Source organism: Scardinius erythrophthalmus (genome assembly GCF_964197995.2).
Source record: "Scardinius erythrophthalmus genome assembly, chromosome: 25".
Taxonomy (NCBI): domain Eukaryota; kingdom Metazoa; phylum Chordata; class Actinopteri; order Cypriniformes; family Leuciscidae; genus Scardinius; species Scardinius erythrophthalmus.
Window position 1 is genome coordinate 8,934,342 of NC_138245.1, and position 20,060 is coordinate 8,954,401.

At 35.9% G+C, this 20,060-nt stretch overlaps 1 protein-coding gene across 9 annotated transcripts in view; it reads left to right on the forward strand.

The window, feature by feature from the left end:
• adgrl2a (adhesion G protein-coupled receptor L2a) overlaps positions 1 to 20,060 on the forward strand; it is a 136,675-nt gene that overhangs the window by 75,444 nt on the left and 41,171 nt on the right. For all 9 annotated transcript variants that reach the window (XM_081358488.1, XM_081358489.1, XM_081358490.1 and 6 more), the window contains exons 3-5: positions 2,668 to 2,881; positions 11,981 to 12,090; positions 18,141 to 18,941. In XM_081358488.1, the coding sequence (XP_081214614.1) occupies positions 2,668 to 2,881; positions 11,981 to 12,090; positions 18,141 to 18,941 (1,125 nt within the window). The remainder of the gene's footprint in view (positions 1 to 2,667; positions 2,882 to 11,980; positions 12,091 to 18,140; positions 18,942 to 20,060) is intronic.

A 20,060-nucleotide genomic window follows, 5' to 3' on the forward strand; every position in this document is an offset into this window, starting at 1 on the left:
TCTCATTATCGTCCCTTCCACGCCCTCAACATACTCTGGTTTTCCTGGCGTTCTGGTGAAATGGTGAATGGAGTGTGGTTGAGAGGATCAAATCTGCTGCATGTGGCAGAACCGCAGCTCAGGAAAACGGAGAGTTTTAGCAGAGCCGATCGGATGAGGTGAAAAGGGGGCGGGTTTGGCTGTGCTATTCCTGTGTAGTTGGAGTCAGAAGGGAAAAGGGCCGAGTGAGAAAATGCAGACCGGTCTGATGGACACCGCCGCAGCCCCATTGATCCGCTCAAACACCATTGTGACCTCGCAATCGAGTTGCATTAGAGTACGGTGGAATGTAGGCCAGGGGAAAGGGGCCATGACTTTAAATGTTAAAGCAAAAAGACCTGAGCAAATAAATCATGATCAAATTTAATCACATTATCTATATCAATTTACCTGAATGCTTCATGAGCTCTGCTCGCTTAAAATAAGCCAGCTCAGCAACCCACGACAGGTCCATTTTAAAAATATGCACACAATAAAAAATGTTGAATGTTTTAAAATTAGTCTCTTACAGTCTCTTATGATCACAAAAGCTGCAAATATTTGATCAAAAATACAGTAAAACAGTAATGTTGTGATTGTGATAAATATGATTACAATTTAAAAGAACTGTTTTCTATTTGAATATATTTGTAATTTGTTCCTGTGATGAATTTTCAGCATCTTTACTCCAGTCTTCAGTGTCACATGATCCTTCAAAAATAATTTGTATATGCTGATTTGGTGCTCAAGACACATTTCTTATTATTATCAATTTTAAAAACAGATTCCTAATATTGTTAAACACATTTTTTTTTTTTCAGGATTTGTTGATTACATTTTTTTGCAGTATGGTGTTCAAAAGAACAGCATTTATTTTAAATAGATATTTTTTTTGTGACAATTGTACAGTCTTTACTGTCACTTCTAAACTGATCTAAATTGATCAATTAAATGCATTATTGTAGACTAAAAAAAACTTATTGATCAAAAACTTTTGAAAAGTAGTGTCATTTTTAGAGAGAAAAAAAACTTTTTTTTTTTTAAATAAAATGTTGGCAAAAGATAAACAATACCAATATCTAAATAATAATAATGATATATGAATAAACAATACTTCACCCAAGTAATGCAGTTTTGTAATTGCATAGCAACTATTTTATTGCCATTTTACAATGGTTTTGAATGCTGTTCATCCAATCATAGTGCAGATTCAAAACTATCAGTTAGCATTTTATTAAGCTTTACCTCTCACTGGTGGTTTTACAGAGTCACAAAGTGAATTGCATGTTGTTGAGCAGCACACACTATAAAATGACATATGTGAGGCGGTAACACCTGTCATCAGTCAAAACTTGCTGCTGTGTTTCGTTTCCAATGGTCACAAGAAATGACTAAAGATCTGAAAAAACCCCAGCGATAAATCTTGGTTCAACAGCCCTAGATTTGATTTCCACTGAATGGACTTTTTAAAGTCATTTGAATCCATTTTGCTGTCAGTGTCTTTGAGAACATCTCAGCATGTCAAACTCAGGGGGAAATGCTGTGGATAAAACGCGCAGTGACTGTGTTCTGACTGAATAATTACAGGAGAAGCTTCTCAGCAGACAGATTATTTTCCTCTTCATTTAAAAAAATCAGAGTCATGTTGGCTTTATAATTTCACTTACATGAATAAATCAATCGTACAGACTGATTTTAGATGGATTTTTACTTAATGTGGCCTCGTTTATACACATTGCTGGAGGAAATATAGATTAAACAGCAGTCTTTCTCTCAGGTTATGAATCTTTCTAATAAATTATGTAATTTTTAACAAGACACATTTTAACACCATTTACAGTATGATGCAGCAGGCAAATAAAAAATGATGCACCTAAGAAATAAACCTCTACTGATATTTTTTTTTTATTATGATAGTTTGTTTGGTTTGCTTTTTAAATACACCTTCTAGACAGATGGATATGTGTAATTCTCAGTCATAGCACATAATTGGTTCTTTGTATACGTATTTTCTGGTGCATCCACACTCTGTTTTGCATGTGAGATTAATTTCTAAAAATAGAGCTATATTTAAGGTCAGGGCCTGTGATTGGCTGAATGTATATTATTTTTGTGTTTGCTGCTCTGAACTCAGTACCAGATTTCACTCTCAACACAGACATTTGATGCTCTTCACATTAGCAGAACATTTCTTTTCTTTTCTTTTTTTTTTCACTGACTGTATCTCTCTTGTTGTGTGGCATTTCTCACCCTTCCATAAAATGGAGAGAAATACTTTTGTCAGTACTTAATTGTAACATGGATTGTCAGCATTGTTGCATCTGTCATTCATTTAAATTAATAATAAAAAAAAAACATCTTTGGATTTCACTGATGTATTTTTGTTTTATTTTGGTAAACTATTTATATAATTATTATAAATATAGTTATAATATAGTTTTTAGCATTGTGGTATTATTTTCCTCCAAATGATCAATTATCTTACTCCTACTGTGATGTATAAAGATTTTACAATTTCAATAATATGATTTAATCACATTTTTTTCACATTGCAGTTATGAGAATGTTATGTTTAAGCAAATTCACTTTTTTCAGTGAAAAAAAAAAAAGTATCCCCCCCCCCCCCTAAAGTTTCTCTCTATCTTTCAGGGTTTAGCCGGGCAACTATGCCGTTTGGTCTGGTGAGGCGGGAGCTGTCTTGCGAGGGTTATCCCATTGACCTACGCTGTCCAGGAAGTGATGTCATCATGATTGAGACTGCCAATTATGGCCGGACAGACGACAAGATCTGCGATGCTGACCCCTTTCAAATGGAGAACATCAACTGTTATCTGCCCGATGCATTCAAAATCATGTCTCAAAGGCAAGTTCTTTCATGCAAACGCATTTCCATGCTAAGATCTGTCACGTTTCACCCTCCTTTCCCAAAACTCTCTCTTCAAAACGTGTCTTCTCTCTCATTTGGCCATCTTTGATTACACAGTGCATGAATACGAGCATCTTCAGTGGCGTGCATGAAGAACATTTCTCTCCACAATCTCCACAACCAAACCAAACAGATCTCAATGCACTCATATCCGATTTTCTTTTGAGCTTAGACAGTGTCGTACATCTGGAGGCTTGTGCTAAAAAACAGGAAGTGATGTGTGAGCCTGGCTTTGATACGTAGTATTGCTGCGGGAGTGGCATACAGTTCCGCTCGGCTTATTATAAGGATGTCGTGATTCGTGGGGAAAAAGGTTTGAAAATGTGGCGTCTCAATTAGTCCTTTCAGCTGCAGGCAATTAGGCGTCTCAAGTGGGTGTTAATCTACACAGGAACTCTAGGCAGGGATTTGCCTCCGCAGGTCTGCAGAAGTCCAGATGTGAAATTGCATTGTTGTGCACTTTTCATCTTGATAGTTTTCTGGTCAATAATGAATCACCAATAACTTCACAATCTGTCATTGCTACAGTTACATTAATAATAGATTACTACTTAATAATGGAAGCTTTCACTCAGTGCTACTTCATTTCTTTGTAAAAGAAAACTGTCTCTTTTTTTTTTTTTTTTTACTGTTGATTTATATAGGCTTATATCAAATTAATTGATATAAACACCTCATGCTATGTCCCGTGGGTTTGTGTCGCCTATTAACTTGTTTAATAATGTGGAATTATATAAGGATTCGAGCAACTAGAAGCACTTTCTACATTATTTTGTAATACACTTTTCTTGGTCTTTTTGTGTTTTGTTTTGAACATTAGACAATTGAGATATTGTTGAGAGCAGGGTCCACAATAAATATCTGGACAACATCAGAGAACCAGTAAAATGTATGTAGATTTGTATCCTATATATATATATATATATATATATATATATATATATATATATATATATATATATATATATATATATATATATATATATATATATATATATATATATATATATATATTTTTTTTTATGACTTAAAGGGACACTTCACCGCCGGCAAAATGGGTTTTCAGTAAAATTAGCCTGGTTATACAGTAGAAAGGCAAAATAATAATAATAATAATAATAATAATAATAATCTGTGCTACCTGACTTGAGAGAACAGAGAATAAAATGTCTATTTGGGCCTTTTACCAAATTGGTAGGAAAACTTCAACACCCATAATGCACTGGGCATGTTGTCATCTAAGGCCATTCCCACCAGTCTGCTATGGATATGCTTAACTAAATACCGCCTTTGGTAGGAAACACGTCTTAGCAAACATTTAGACATAATGGTGTCAACTTGTATTGTTCCCAGGTGAAATAATTCAAAGTGTAAACAATTAGTTTAGTTTTATTTTATTAAATACGAACGCCTGGAAAATCTGAGAGAACATTTCAAACTGTATGACCACAAACACAGTGTTTTAAGCCAAACGAAGGGGTAAACTGAAATAAACCGCTGTTTTGTCAGTTCTGCCCAGTGCCCAAAACAAAACCCTGTCGCATACAGGTAAGAAAGCTGCTCCATATTACCACAAAGTATAATCTATAGTTTTCACCAAATCCCTGGAGCCGACAAATTTTGTATTTTTTAACAAATAATAATTTCTCGGTCCAGGTAACATACAGTAGAGAATGAGTAAACATTGTTAAAGGAGAACTCCGGTCAATTTTAACATTGAGCTCATTTTTTTGTACATTTGGAGTGCTGTCAATACAGAGAACAACGACAAAAAACGGTGTTGCCTACACCGAGTTATTCTATTTTTAAAATTTGCACCCTGTTGACTTCAATGGGGCAAGTACTAAACCTGCTTTTAGGCTCTTAACATCCTTGATGTGTCATTACAAGTGCACAGAAAATGTGAGTGATTCCTTCTGAGTGAACACGAGTGAATCTGACTGCAGTAGATGTGAAAGATATGGATAAAAATGATGTTATTTAAGCCAGCGCAAATACCTGTGTTTACATCCTGTTTTCGGTTGAAGTCCAAAGTAGTCGATTGCCGAGTTCACGCGCATAGGTTTAGTTACCTATGATCACGCACGTGAACTCGGCAATCGATTACTGGGCCGATAGCTGGGCCGGCCCTACCGTAACGCGTCAGGGAGGATGGATGGGACTGGGAGGAAGAGGCCAGGAGGTATGGAAGCTTGTTTCCGCCACAGAATAAAACATTTTAAAAGATAATTGTGACTTTTTTCTCACAATTGCGAGTTTACATCTTGCGATTCTGACTTTATTTCTCAGAATTGCGTGATATAAAGTCAGAATTGCGTGTTATAAAGTCAAAATTGCGTGTTATAAAGACAAAATTGCGAGATGTAAAGTCAGAATTGCGTGTTATAAAGTCAGAATTGCAAGATATAGAGTCAGAATTGCGTGTTATAAAGTCAGAATTGCAAGATATAGAGTCAGAATTGCAAGATATAAAGTCAGAATTGTGTGAAATAAAGTCACAATTGCTTCTTATAAAGTCTAAGTGAATTATTATTTAACCTTTACATTATTTGTTGAACCATGGTATTAATACAAACTACACAATAGTAAGAGCTGAACTGTTGCTTCATTTATCCAATTTGGAAAAAGTGCTAATTTGGAATTCCTCCATGGAAAAAGTGGGCCTGAAACTCCCGGGCTGAAAAGTGGCCCCACTCTGGCCCTGGACATGGGGGAATGGAATTTAAAAATGTTGCAGACTGGATCACTCGCATTAGAGCTCAACAAGTTAGAAATATGTGTGCTGCGCTTTTTTTTTTTTTTTTTTTTTTAATTAACGTGGCTAATATACGTATTATTTAACTTATAAGCACAGCTGTGCTCAAATTACTATTTAAGTTTTTGCATTAGTCCTTTAGCAACACATCTGAAACAAAACTTTTGTTGAAGAAATTCTCTTGTTCCTGTCGTCCTTGCTCTGCTAAGTACCCTGCTTTGGGGAACATGAGGGAACGGCTGCAGTGCTGTACGGGGGAAATTTGTTCTGTATTCACACCATTAATATCCGTGACAGAGGCGTCCGCATGGCTCTCAGAAGACCAGCGTTAGCGCACAGCCGTGTACGGCTCTCCCTCTGTACATATGGTATTAGTGAATACTTCCAGCATTGCAGATTAAGCTTTCATAAGTCACCGTAAATACAGGCTTCTAGAAACAACAGCTACACCTGTTTAAGAATTCAGAGCATTGGGAGTTTATTGGCCTGGTAATAAAGCCTTAAATAAAGCCCATGATTCCTGATTGAATTAGATATGTGAGGTTCGGGCTGCTTTAATGCTATGAATAGAGGAAGTGAGTTTTAGTTCAGAACAGACAATAGAAATCGTGTTTTGCTTTTTAATATCAAAGTACTGCATTTATACTGCCATAATTTTGTTTACATTTGATTTCATTCTAGGATTTGATTTGTTTTACTTTGTATTGGATGCATGATGATCTATTCTTCGGTTGATCTCTGTCCTTTTCAGTTTGACTGTTTTCCCAGATTAATGTGTAATTATTACAAACAAATCTGGTTCTTCCTAAACTAAAGATTCAAACAACAAGTGGTTATGTTTTTTGTGACATGAGTTACTTACTAGCTTAACTGTCATAACACTGCATATATTCAGAGAATAAATATAATAATATATAGATATAATGATAATATAGATCAATTTGTTTCATATTCAGATATGAAATTTTGAATATTGAGCAGTTATGTTCTTCCAGGCATTTTTTTATTACTTTATGTCATGTTACTGTGACAAATACAGAATGTTCTCTGCATCATCTTAGAAGTGCTTCATCATATATTGTTTTGATGTTTTTATAGATCATTCAAGAATTGTATCACTGTATCACTCAGATCACCAATCAAAGCAGCCTCCTGTCAACAATATTCTAGTAATATAATGAATTTGATTGATAAAATGTGTCTGTGTGTGTGTGTGGTTCAGGTATGGGGACATCCCACAAAGATTTTTAAGAACCGCTATAAAGCCAAAAACAATCTTACCTTAAATTATACGTTTATCTCTGTAAAGCTGCTTTGAAACAATCTAAATTGTTAAAAGCGCTATATAAAATGAAGATGGCAATATACAACATCCTTGTCCTTGTGGGGACATATTTTGGTCATCATGATACTAAGTGATGTTTTTGAATGTAAAAATGCAGAAAGTTTTCAGTAATGGTATGTTTAGGGCTATTAGTGTAGGGGGATAACATATGCAGTTTGTACAGTATAAATCAAACCCAGTAAGTCTATGTAAAGTCCCCGTAAAACATGAAAAAAACATTTTCTGGGCTCCTTATAACTAAAACTTTCTAGATTTTTTTATATCTAGTTCCAACAATTGTTTATATACACATCAGTTAATTTGCTTGAAACATCTGATATATCAAAGAATCTCATTTGTAATATATATTTTTTTTCTTTTGTGTGGCCATTTTATATTACATTGGCGAAGTCCATATTTCCTGACTGAAACATTTCCTCCAACTTACCACACAAATTGTTTTGCTTTAATGATTGAAATTTCTTCTGTAAATGTTGTGATATCTTGAAAGCATTGCTTCTGTGAGTTTTCAGAGTTTAGGAGGGAGAGATCTGTCTAATGAGGGGCGTCCTGTGAAACCGCTTAATGTGTGACTGTGGTGTGAAGAGCAAACACCAACTGTCGGCTAACAGGAACATTATGAGAAAGGGAATTTAGCATACAGTAGCCCCAGTATTTGAACAGTTAGTCCACATATTAAAATGTATAAATGTCATTATATTAGATAAAAAATATCGAATCAAGTGGAGTTTATTTAAGGCTGTTTTCAGACCTGTAGGTCGTTTGATTTGTTGCAATGTTGTATTTTCTTCTTGGTTTGATTTGCTTTCGCAAGGCAACACATGTACCACAATGTGTTTATGCATGTCACATGTGAGTAAAGAGTTTCCTCTGTGTCACGTGCAAACACAAAATTAATGTAGCCGTCATTCCCACTGATTATATATTATATATATTTAATTATATTTAAAATTATAAATTCAACTTATGACGAGAGCACAGGTGCAGAAAGGGTGATTTGATTTGATTTGTTTTTAATCAAACATTAAAAAAACATGCAGATTAAGAAAGCTATTCAGCAGCATATATTGATTAATCCATATATAATAATATAATAATATATATATAAGTTGAGTCGAATTGCTTTTTTTTTTCTCAACCAGCCTACCCATAATTTGTTTTAATGTATTTTATCTTTTTTCATATATTCCTAAATAAACTGAACTAATGGAGAAAATGCACCAGGTTCCAAAACAAAAGTGCCAAATGAGCCAGGTGTGAAAACGCCATTGATGAAAGATAGCACACACACACACACACACACACACACACACACACACACACACACACACACACACACACACACACACACACACACACACACACACACACACACACACACACACACACACACACACACACACTTTTCAGTCACAAGTTTAGCTTTAATTAGTGAAATAATAAGTATTTGGACACTTTGTGGTTGTCAAATGTTGGGATGAATGTGATGAGTTACGCTTGTGTGGCCTGGATGGGATGTAACTTCATATAGCCAATAAACTGGTATTGAAAGCTTTAAAGTAATTGCAGGAATGACATTAAGAATGACATTTTAACACTACAAGAAATATAGTACAAAAAACAAAAACATTAAAATACAAAAAAAAATCCATCTATGTTGTATCAAGGCAAGTTTTCTAAAATAATAAAACGTTGTTAGGCTTGTTATGCCATTATTTTGACTCCATAAGTTATTATTAATCTTTTTCCTCTTTTAAGATAATTTGTGATCATAATTTATTCACATGGCACATTATGCAAATGAACAACACTGTGTGACTGAATGAAATATGAATGGGAACAGTCTCCCTATAATACAACTACAAATAACCAAACACCCAATCGCCACATTATGGCACCAGCTTTGGCCGTGTGTTATAATTTTAGATCTATAATTCATTTATATGGGTAAACATGCTGATATTCTCATCTGTTACCACATATGAGTGCTCGTTAATAAAGAAACTCCCATATGAGGGACGTGTTTTTTCAGCAAAGCTCGTGTCTATGTATAAATTTTCATCTTCAAACATTACCCGTGGGAATTCACAGCTGTGGACGGAGCAGCACTCAGTTCCACGTGCTTCGCTGCTTTTAAGAGAGAAAAAAAAAAGAGTCTCCATTTGTTTATTAGCAAATAGAACATAAGACAAATGAATTGTCAGGGTCGCGTGCTGAGGTAAAGAGAAATTACTGCAGGAAGAGATGCTGCCCCAAGGCCAGGTCAGAAAAACGTGCTGCGCTTACAGGAAAACATGCTCTCTATTCCCAAACCAAAAACCTTTGTTAGGACAATCATTATCATTATTCTCAGAAATTGTGAGACACAACATACATTTTTCATGTTAAAATCTACAATAATATTTTGGTCTGTGGATCCGGCCCAGCAAACATCACTAAAAATATGTATTAGTGGTTTTGTTGCACCAATTCAGCATTTTGCAATGATTTCTCAAGGTTCACGTGACACTGAAAACTGAAGTGATACCAACTGAAAATTCAGCTTTGATCACAGAAATGAATTACAACATAACAACAAAATTTAAATTGCAATATTTCACAGTTTGAAATACTTTTACAAATTTGACCAAATAAATGCCTCCTTGGTTGAACATAAAAGACTTTCAGAAATTTTACAAATCTTCAAGATTTCAAACTTTTTGTAAATGTAACCTCAAAAAGTTTTTTTTTTTAATCTCCAAAAGAACTATAGCAACTCAAAAACAATGAATTATTGGTCTTCAAGATCTTCAAGATTTCAAACTTTTTGTAAATGCATTTTTTTATCTCCAAAAGAACTATATAGCAACTCAAAAACAATGAATTATTGGTCCTTTAGAAGAGAAGCTGTTTTTAACAATGGAATTAATAGAAGAAATTCTCAAGCACCAAATCAACATATTAGAATGATTTTATTTTAGTTCCGCAACTAACTTAGTTGCTAACAAACAAAAAAGTTTGTGTATATATATTATAATATATAATAACTTTTTTTTTTTTTTAGCAACTAAGTTAGTTGTGGAACTAAAAGAAAACAGCATTTAAGGTTTTTTTCATTATTTTGTATTGGATTCTGGGTTTTTTGAAACAAGTATATTGATGGTTAATAAAGAACTAGAGTTATTTGTGGAAACTGAGGAGAAAAACAAACAGACACATTTAAGGCTTTAAAACCTTTTTGGCTCTAAATTGAACCATTATTTTTCAGGGAAATATGTAGTTGCTTAGAAGATTTAGCCAGGGGACAGCATAGATGCAGACCTCAGGAACAACGTGACACAGATTGATGGACTACACTGCCGCTACTTTTTCAGCATTTTGCTGTACACTGTATCTCTAAGCCATGAGATCATTTCTGCACTTTATCTTTTATTGATGTGCTTAATTTTAGTTCCTAGAACCCACATAAACCACCTTCTGCATGACTTCCTGTTAAACAGGCAGTGGAGGGATGGTTAGTTCATTCTGAGTGAAATGGCATATAGGGAAAATGAATCCATCATAGGTACAATCAGCCTGGCCCCAGGGGGGATTCATACAGATGTATAACTCATGTGCTGGCAGGTATGAACACTCATAGATGAGGCTGTTTATCTTTGTCGTTGGGCTGAAAAGGTCCACTTTGGCATCTATCCGCTCCGCTAATTCCCGCCGTCTTTTATCTGGTTCCTGCTCTGGGCCACCATCCCTCCGTCCATCAGCTCTGTCTGCAGAGTTGCTCAAGGATTGATGCGAGCCACAAGAGCAGCTATTGTATTCACAGCTGATTGATACAGGAATGTTCAGGGTTCAATACAAGTTAAGCTTAACACAAAAATAATTTAGGGTACGTTTTCACCACCACTCTTTTGCGCTTTTTGTGTACAGACAATAATATTGTCAAAACGATCCTCGTTCACATGAATCCGCGAAAACAACTAAAAAGGCTGAATTATGCATGCCAGGCTAGTAGTTTTTTTTTTGTTTGTTTTTGTTTTTTTTTATTGGAATATGCAAGATGTACATAAATTGGGATCACAAACAGGGAAAACAAATAAACAAACAAACAAACAAGCAAAACAAAGCCAATACAGTCAGGAACTGACAGGTGCGTGCGTTTGTGTGTGTGCGTGCGTGCATGTGTGCATGTAAAGGTAACTGGGTGGACGTGTCACAGTACATACTACAGGCTAGTAGTTTGTGATGTCACTTTGTAAACTGTAAAAAATGATCGTGATTTTAACGGTAAAAGACTGTAAAAATGCTATGGTGAAAAACTGTTAATTGGTTAACAGTCACTTATGTACATTCGGGTGTTACCATGATGGTGTTTAGTGTTTGTATGAAGGACTCTTTCTCAGCTTGTGGAAAAGCTGCTTGTGATGAGCTTTGATTCATCAAATGACTCTAATCACCACTGTGATTGGTGGCTGTCAGTGTATTACAATGGTACAAAACAAATATTAGTACTTCAATATGTTGGTAATTTACCATTATATCAGATAAATTATTGTAAATTTAAGTTAAGTCTGTAAAACCTAAAATGTTGCTACCCTATTTTTTTACGGTAAAGAACTGGCAACCACAGCTGCCGTTATTTTACCGTAAATTTAACAGATTTTTTTTTTTTAATTACAGTGTGCGCCTATAGACTGAATGCAAGTGGCGCAACGGTTTTCACAAATTCAAGTTTTTGTAGTTTACAGAACAGTATCGTTTTCAAAAAATGTTCTTGTGTAAATGAATGGCCAAAATGCATACGTTTTTAGTTTTAGTTTAATTTTCCATTTTAATCAACATTACTCCACAAATTCTGTTGTCATTCCTTTAAACTCTGGGGCATTTTTGTGTGTGTTTGTGTTGTGTGTATGCGTTTCACTCATCTGATTTCCTTTTATATTTCTCTTGCTCCGTTCAGGTGTAACAACAGAACGCAGTGCATCGTCATCACTGGACCAGATGTTTTTCCTGACCCCTGCCCAGGAACGTATAAGTACCTTGAAGTCCAGTATGAATGTGTTCCCTACAGTAAGTATAAGCCATTTTTGTTTTTTAAATCTATATATATTTATGTTTAAGACTAAAAGCATTTTTTTTTTTGGTTGTGCCTTCAAATATATTTCTCCAGGATACAGTTTTTGTCCTTGATAATACAGTGTTTATGAAACATGTACAGTAGGCATTTTTAAAGGTTTTGTCATTGTACAGCATTTGCCACTGATCAATCAAAAAGAGACTTTTTCATGTCAAAAGTAAAATAGTTTAAAAATACACACACACACAAAATCACACTCTTTAAAATGACACACATGGATAATCATTGGCATAGCTAATATGTTTTCTGAAGTCAGTGTTAAATATATCGCTTGTGAGAAGTTAAGTAGATTAATTTGATTGTAGTATAAATACAGCTCTATCTAGAAGGCCCAACTTCTGGGCATTCATTATTGCAGAAGTTTCAGACTCCAAACAGTGAAAGTGAAATGTAATTGAAAAGCACAGGGCAGGGGGTGGATTCAAGGGAATGTCCAAGTCATTGAATATCCCTTGGGGTACAGTTAAATCAACAATTAAGAAATGGAAAACGTATGGCATAGCTGTAAATCTACCTAGACCGTCCTCAATAACTGAGTGACCGTGTAAGGCTGGTGAGAGAGACCACCAAGAGACCAATGATTTACAAGCTTCAGTTGCTGAGATTGGAGACTGTGCATACAACAACTGTTGCCTGGGTGCTTCTCCAGTCAGGGCTTTATGAGAAAGTGCCAAAGATAAAGCTACTGTTGTTAAAAATAAGTCATATGACATCTTGGCTACAATTTGCAAGGCATGAGGTCTCAAAACAGGTGGAAGAAGGTTGTGTGGTCTCAGTTTTTGAATTAGTGAATATTCGTTAAAATAGCTGAAATACATTTTTACACATTTTTAGAAATTTAATTGCAGTTCAACATGGACGTAATAATAATAATATATGTAAGAATATGCATACTGCTATTTATATTTATGCATTTAGCATATATAAATATATATACTGTATATAAAACTTTTTATAGGCACTGTATTAAGATAATATCCCTAATATCAGTGTTTGCAAGACTGTATACGTATCTGTAGTGATTTTATGACAGTGATGGCATATTTGCACAGTGTATTCTCATTAGTCTTCTTGCATTTATTTACTGTACACATCCATCCTGATTGATCTTTTTGTTTTTTTTGCTATTTAACCATATATAGCTGCTTTTGTCTTTGGAAAATAAAACGATCACACAGTGTCATGAAAACACCAAAGTGTCTTTGATGCAGCGTTTCATTTGCACCAAAATCGAAGATTAAAATGTAAAACACTATTCGTTTGCTGCCTTGCAAACACTGCTATTTCCTTCAGGACCGAAATAGTTATTCATGATTTCTTGTGTTTTTACTGTTTGATTTGTATCCTAAAACATTGTAGAGTGGATTAGGCGCGATTGTAGCGCACAGAGCTTGGTACAAAATGCTTTTTGCTGCCTTGTTTAAATTTGACAAAAACTAAAATGTAAGCTGTTACATGTAAACCATTTCAATGTGCTTTTCTCCCTTTGAAAAGTTTCTTTTTAGCCGTCTGTAAACTATCAGGATCATCACAGCAATACATGAAAGCAAAGCAACATTCTCTGTTGTCCAGTAATATAATCGCTCAGAGACAGACCAGCATGATTTCTTTGGCCTTAAAACAGTTATTTGGCTAAGCACAGTTATGCCGGTTTTATGCCAACTAATAAACAGACCTAAGATATTTTACGTTAGCGCTTGATTATTGTGTTTGCTTGTAAGAAACTACAACTATACGACTGTCAGAAAAGACAAATGACTGCACATGGATCTAACATGAGCAAACTCCAAACAAACGCCTCACTTCTATTCTCAGATTTCCCATTACATTAAGAGTATGGATTGTTTTGCTCCATTAAACAATTAGATAGTAATATTATTCTCTGATTGAATTGTCTCGTCTTCTCAGAGAATGTTTCCAGAGACTTCAGATGCCAGACGGGGTCCTCTGCCGCACATTTCCCACCAAGATAACAAAGGCCCACTGGATTTTAGTGCTTAATATTAGTTTAGTCTACATCCGTATCTATGGGTTATTGAAGTCACAATTCCACAGAAAATTTTGAAAGCTGTTGTTCCATAAAGTTTCATGTTTTTCAGCTTTTCTCCTGGGATATCTGTGATTGTTCACCTTTTCTATGCTGATATGCAAGAACCTTCACAAAATAGGTTTTTTTTTTTTTTTTTTTTTTGTCTTAATGTTTTTGCATTACCTCCTCTAGGCATTTCCTGGCGGTCCGGAACAGTTTTATTTACTAATCACAGTTTGACTCCATAGGAGCCCTCATGTCACCCTCAGGCTGCTGAATGCTGTGTTTGACTTTATTATTTTCTTGTCTTGTTTGGTTGCAACAGTGGAATGTTCATGGTTCTTTGGCTGATGGTATCCCAGAGAACAGGATTTGTCCCAGTAGTGGACTGCATACTTTGTGATCAAGCCAAAGATATTGGCTGACTAAACTATAAATGATTTGCCTCATAGATGGATGTTGCCATGCTTTTCTTTTTTTTCCCATTAGTTGTAACCTACCTCATTAGTAACCCGGAACTATAAGGGTTACTAACTTATTTTATTTTTCAATGGGTAAAGGCTAAAAAAATGTTATTTGTTTATTTGTATATTTATTTATCATTCATTAATTTATTCATTCATTCATTCAAGCCTTTTTTTTTTTTCTGTAATATTAAGAAACTGAAACCAATTTTATGGACCTTTTTTTGTTTTTTGTTTTTGCATTAATATTATTTTCAGGACAATTAAGCAAATTTTCAAACCGAAAATATTATAGGCTACTATAATGCATCCAGATGGGAGTTTTTTTTTTTTTTTTTTTGTCTTTGCAATTTTTATTATTCTTAATTGTGATTCACATTATACATCAGTACTACAATAATAATAATAATAATAATAATAATAGTAATAATAAATATATATATATATATATTACAGTATTTATTTGTTAAATCAGCATAAATTAAAGGCAGCAAAACAACAAATACTATCAAAGCTATGTGACTAACTTGACACATTGCAAAAAAGTTAAATATACATTATTATTAATGGTCCTACTAACAAATATAATTTATTTTCTGCAAAATGTATTTTGTTACATATTCTTTGTATTTGTTCTGTGTTCTGGAAAGGTTTATGAGATTCATTTAAATGCTTACAGTAATAGAGCTCCTGTACAAAATGGTGACTTGCTCAGTCTCATTGCCCAGGGAATGGACACCCTTAGTAGATCGATCATAATAATACAAGAAGGAAATCTGAGAAATGTACCTTTATATTGTTGGAAATGTTCACGTTTTGGATTATGTAACATACTGCTGCTGAGGATGGCCTTCATGAGATAAAACTCCTGAAGACTGTCAAGATTCTATTTGTATGTCTGTCTGCATTCCGTCTTTCTGTCTGTCTATATGTGTCTCTTTATTTGGTGCTGTGGGAAAATTTGGAAGGACAGTGTATTGGCCCGTACAAAACAATGACGATACGAATTGAACTTATATTGAATTGATTTTACTAGCATTATATCCTTCTTGGCTAGTAAATTAGTTATTTTAAAAAAATTATATGCACACAAAAAAAGCTATTTTAAACAAGCATTACCGTTCCAGCAAAAAGATCTGAAAATCTAAATAAGCTGTGTAAGCTATTGTTTTTTTTTGTTTTGTTTTTTGTTTTATGTTTAGAAATATATGTTTAATAAAATTATTATCCATGGAAAAAGCTGTCAGTAACATTTGGAACTGGCACTGCACTGTTATTCAGTGAAACAGGCAAAAAAATAAATAAAAATCAATCATTTCAATTTTATAATTACAAATTTAATGTAAAAATTACATGTAAATTACAGATGAAACATTCATTATTTACTCACCCTCGTGATGTTCCAAACCAATATTAATTTATATTATATTTATATTAACCCATATAAAAAGTTCCCTTTTAAAGAAAATTCTGGTCACATATTTCAATATTGCGAAAGTGAAAATGCTGTTAAACTCTGATATGACAAAGAACTACCATAAAAAGTAACGAAAGTGATAGTTCATGTGACTTGTGTGCTTTATTCAAAGTCATTTGATAGATTTGTAAAGTAAACTCTGTAAACATTATCATTTTTACTCAAAGCTGATGCACAGCTGTATTGTAATTGCATGGATAATAATGATATTGTTCAAAATATTATTATTATTTTGTATTATTTTTTTTAGGGTGAGAAAATGGTTTGCATTTGGCTCCATAGTCTTTCATTAGGAAAAGTAACCCTACAAAATGACAGAAATATGATTTCCAAAGTAAGAAGCACCAGCCCACCAATCACCCGCTGCAACCCTAATCTGGTAGAAAGAAAAATGAAAATATGGCTTTTTAAAAAGTATGACTATATTTGACAAACTTTATGTGCATGTTGGAAATCCAAAAAGTTAGTGTTCCAATAAAGCCTAGAAGGGCTGACAAAAACTCTGTGGTTGGAGAGGATCTGTAGAGATGAGGAACAGCTTTATTTTTCTGGTTTTGAGTTTCCCTCCAGCACAACTTACCATCTGTCCACCTGGAATTCAGATTTCCCTGGTCGATGTCCCTGAGTTCTTATGAAAATCTATACGCCACTATCTAGAATTCAGCCCGTGTATTTCCCCGCAGCTTTCCCTCGACAAAAGCAGATTGATTTGTCTTCAATGCCACATACGCTGTCCTTTTGTACTGTGACAGAACAGCCTTTAACCTGCCTCTCTTTCATGTTTAAGGTGTCTACCTGCGTTCTCTTCCTCCTCTGACAGCTGTAGCTCTGTGCATTATGCCCGTAACCTCATGACATGTTAACTGCATGTGATCGTGGACATGATGGTTAATTCATTTTAATCTCTTTTTCCCCTTGCACTCCTTTCATTCTCTCTTCCAACGCTTAAAATAGAAGTGGAGCAAAAAGGTAAATCACTGACACAATCAGCTCCTTGTTTTTCTTTCTTTAATATATATATATATATATATATTTATATACATTTTTTTTTTGTGGTTGTAAAACCTTCCTGTGCCCACTCTTGCTGTTCTGATAGCAGGCAGTAGCAGAAAGGGTCTTATATTGTAGTAAAGGTCAGTGCACGAGCTGCAATCGGAGGGAAGCTTTAAAAGAAAATGATAAAGCACAAGTTAAATGTTAGCGGTAATGCCGAGGGTACAAATGCCCCATTTCCCCCTCCTCTTCCTTTCCTCCACACTCTTTTATTGCCTGTTCAAACCCCAGTCCCACTCCAGACTCCCAGCATGCTCTGGTAACAGATTTACTCTAGACTTTACACTGCCTCTACTTTTTCTCGCTTTCCCTTCCTCTAATTGTATGTCTTTCTATCTCTCTCTCCCTCTCCCTCTCTCTATCTCTATCTCTATCTCTATCTCTCTCTTGCTTCCTCACTTTACCCTTTCTTCATGTTTGATTATTATGGCTTTGTTAAGAAGAAAGGAAATGCTTTATGCTGTAAAATCATTGCAACATTAGGCCCGTAGGAAAGATGTAAAAGCTGTGGAAAAACTTGTCTCAGGACACAGACTGCCTGTATGCTGCTCTTCTCTGCGTCTTTCTCAAGCCTTATTTAGTCGTCTGCTTTTATTTGCAGGGCAGATTTGTCGTATTCCTTCCTTTTTTCCTTTGTGTTTGGTTGTGGTTTGATTTTTCCATCACTCCCCTTCAGTATGTCCAAGCAGCAGTGAGCCGAAACTGTTTGCTTACGGACACATAAAAACTGTTGTTGCTTCCGTTTAAGCTTCAATAACCTTCAGATGCAGATTCTTCGCACCTTTTACTGCTTGTGAATGTGGGTAGTTGTTAGACCTCTTAGTGTGTTTCTGTTTTCACCGACTACCCAGTTATCAGAGTGATGTAGAGTCAGACGGCACTTTGCCCTCTGCTTTCAACTAGTGTGTTCTGTGTAAGCTTACGTTTGACTGTTTTCTGCTCTGTTCTTCCCATCACTAGTTTTTGTTTGTCCCGGAACTCTGAAAGCGGTTGGAGATCCGTCATTTCTGTACGAGGCGGAGCAACAAGCAGGGTCGTGGTGCAAAGACCCCCTCCAAGCAGGAGACAAGGTTTATTTCATGCCCTGGACCCCTTATAGAACAGATACTCTTATTGAGTACAACTCGCTCGACGACTTTCAAAACTCTCGACAGACTACGACATATAAACTCCCCCATCGGGTCGACGGCACAGGATTTGTTGTATACGATGGCGCAGTGTTTTTTAACAAGGAAAGGACTCGTAACATTGTCAAATTTGACCTTCGGACCAGAATTAAAAGCGGGGAGGCTATTATAAATAACGCAAATTATCATGACACCTCACCTTATAAGTGGGGTGGGAAAACAGACATCGACTTGGCGGTAGATGAAAATGGTCTTTGGGTGATCTATGCCACTGAGCAGAACAATGGTATGATGGTGATCAGTCAGCTCAACCCCTACACCCTTCGCTTTGAGGCGACCTGGGAGACCACCTACGACAAGCGGTCGGCCTCCAATGCTTTCATGATCTGCGGGGTTCTGTATGTTGTCCGATCCACATATGAAGACAACGAGAGCGAGGTTAGTAAGAGCCTGATCGACTACATGTACAACACCAAACTGAACCGAGGCGAATACGTCGACATCCACTTCCCCAACCAGTACCAGTACATCGCCGCTGTGGAATACAACCCCCGAGACAACCAGCTGTATGTGTGGAATAACTTCTACATCCTGCGGTACAATCTGGTGTTTGGACCACCTGATCCAGCTCACGGTAAGCCCTGTCTCGAATCCGTCTAGCCACTCACACACACACACACACACAGTCCCTCTGGATATCTGTTTAAGTGGTCGTGAGATTTCAGCCACTGAGTTGGTATTCCTTTGGCACCCGAGTCTGTGTGTCAAATGTCACGGATGACTGATTTTTAATTTCAGATTTAATATGTGCTTGATGTATTCCGGAAACCTTTCTCAGTGCAAGCAACATCTCAGAGTGAAGTGGTGGGTCTCAGCAGTAAACAACATCATAGGCGTTGTTAGCATATAATAAGAGACGCATCCCTTGGGGTTTCAGAAGACAGAGCCATCCCTCCCCGATGTTTAGACACTTGGGGCTAAACTCCCTCTCACTGTCTCACTGAGAAGGATACCGCTTCCCTCATTGGTAAAGGGTTACCTGTCTGGACAGGTAGGTCGGCAGCCTTGCGGCAACAGTGGCTCTCCCCCAACAGAGTGGATCTCATTCCCTAACCACCTCAAAACAAACAACTTACACTTTTGCTTGCAGGCCTCTCAATGTGTCTGAGCTGAGAGATGGCTCTCCATTGAGACCGGATCAGTCCCGAAGGTCACGTCACCATAGCCTGTTTTTAATTTAGCTGTCAAGAGCTGCGAGAAGATGGTCATACTATGTGTCAGATCATCTTTACATTGAAGAAATAATAACTGTAATTACCATAATCCCAGCTCAGTCTAGAGGCCGAGATTCTTGCATTACTCCAGAAAGACTTGGCTAAGCATAGAGGTCAAACAACTTTACGCAGATTACTAGGGCTTAAGAATTTAAAATATGAGTGTCTATCTTCAGCTGAGACGCAGCGGTGTCTACCTTACTGATGAATCTGCTTGTGCAGACGCTGAACGCAGTAACTGTACCCAGAGCCATCGTAAAACTGGACTCGTAACGAGTGTACTTTGAATAAAGTATTTTGGATAAAAGCATCGTTGACTGCTTATAGCATCCAAAAGAACTTAAAAGGTGCATTAATAACCAGCCATCATAGGTGTGCTTCTGGTATGAAGGCTGCAGCTTTTTTAACTGACAAAAATTTCAAGGCAGCATCAAAGCTCTATGAAAAAAATTCAATGAAAAAAAGATAATGTATGAATT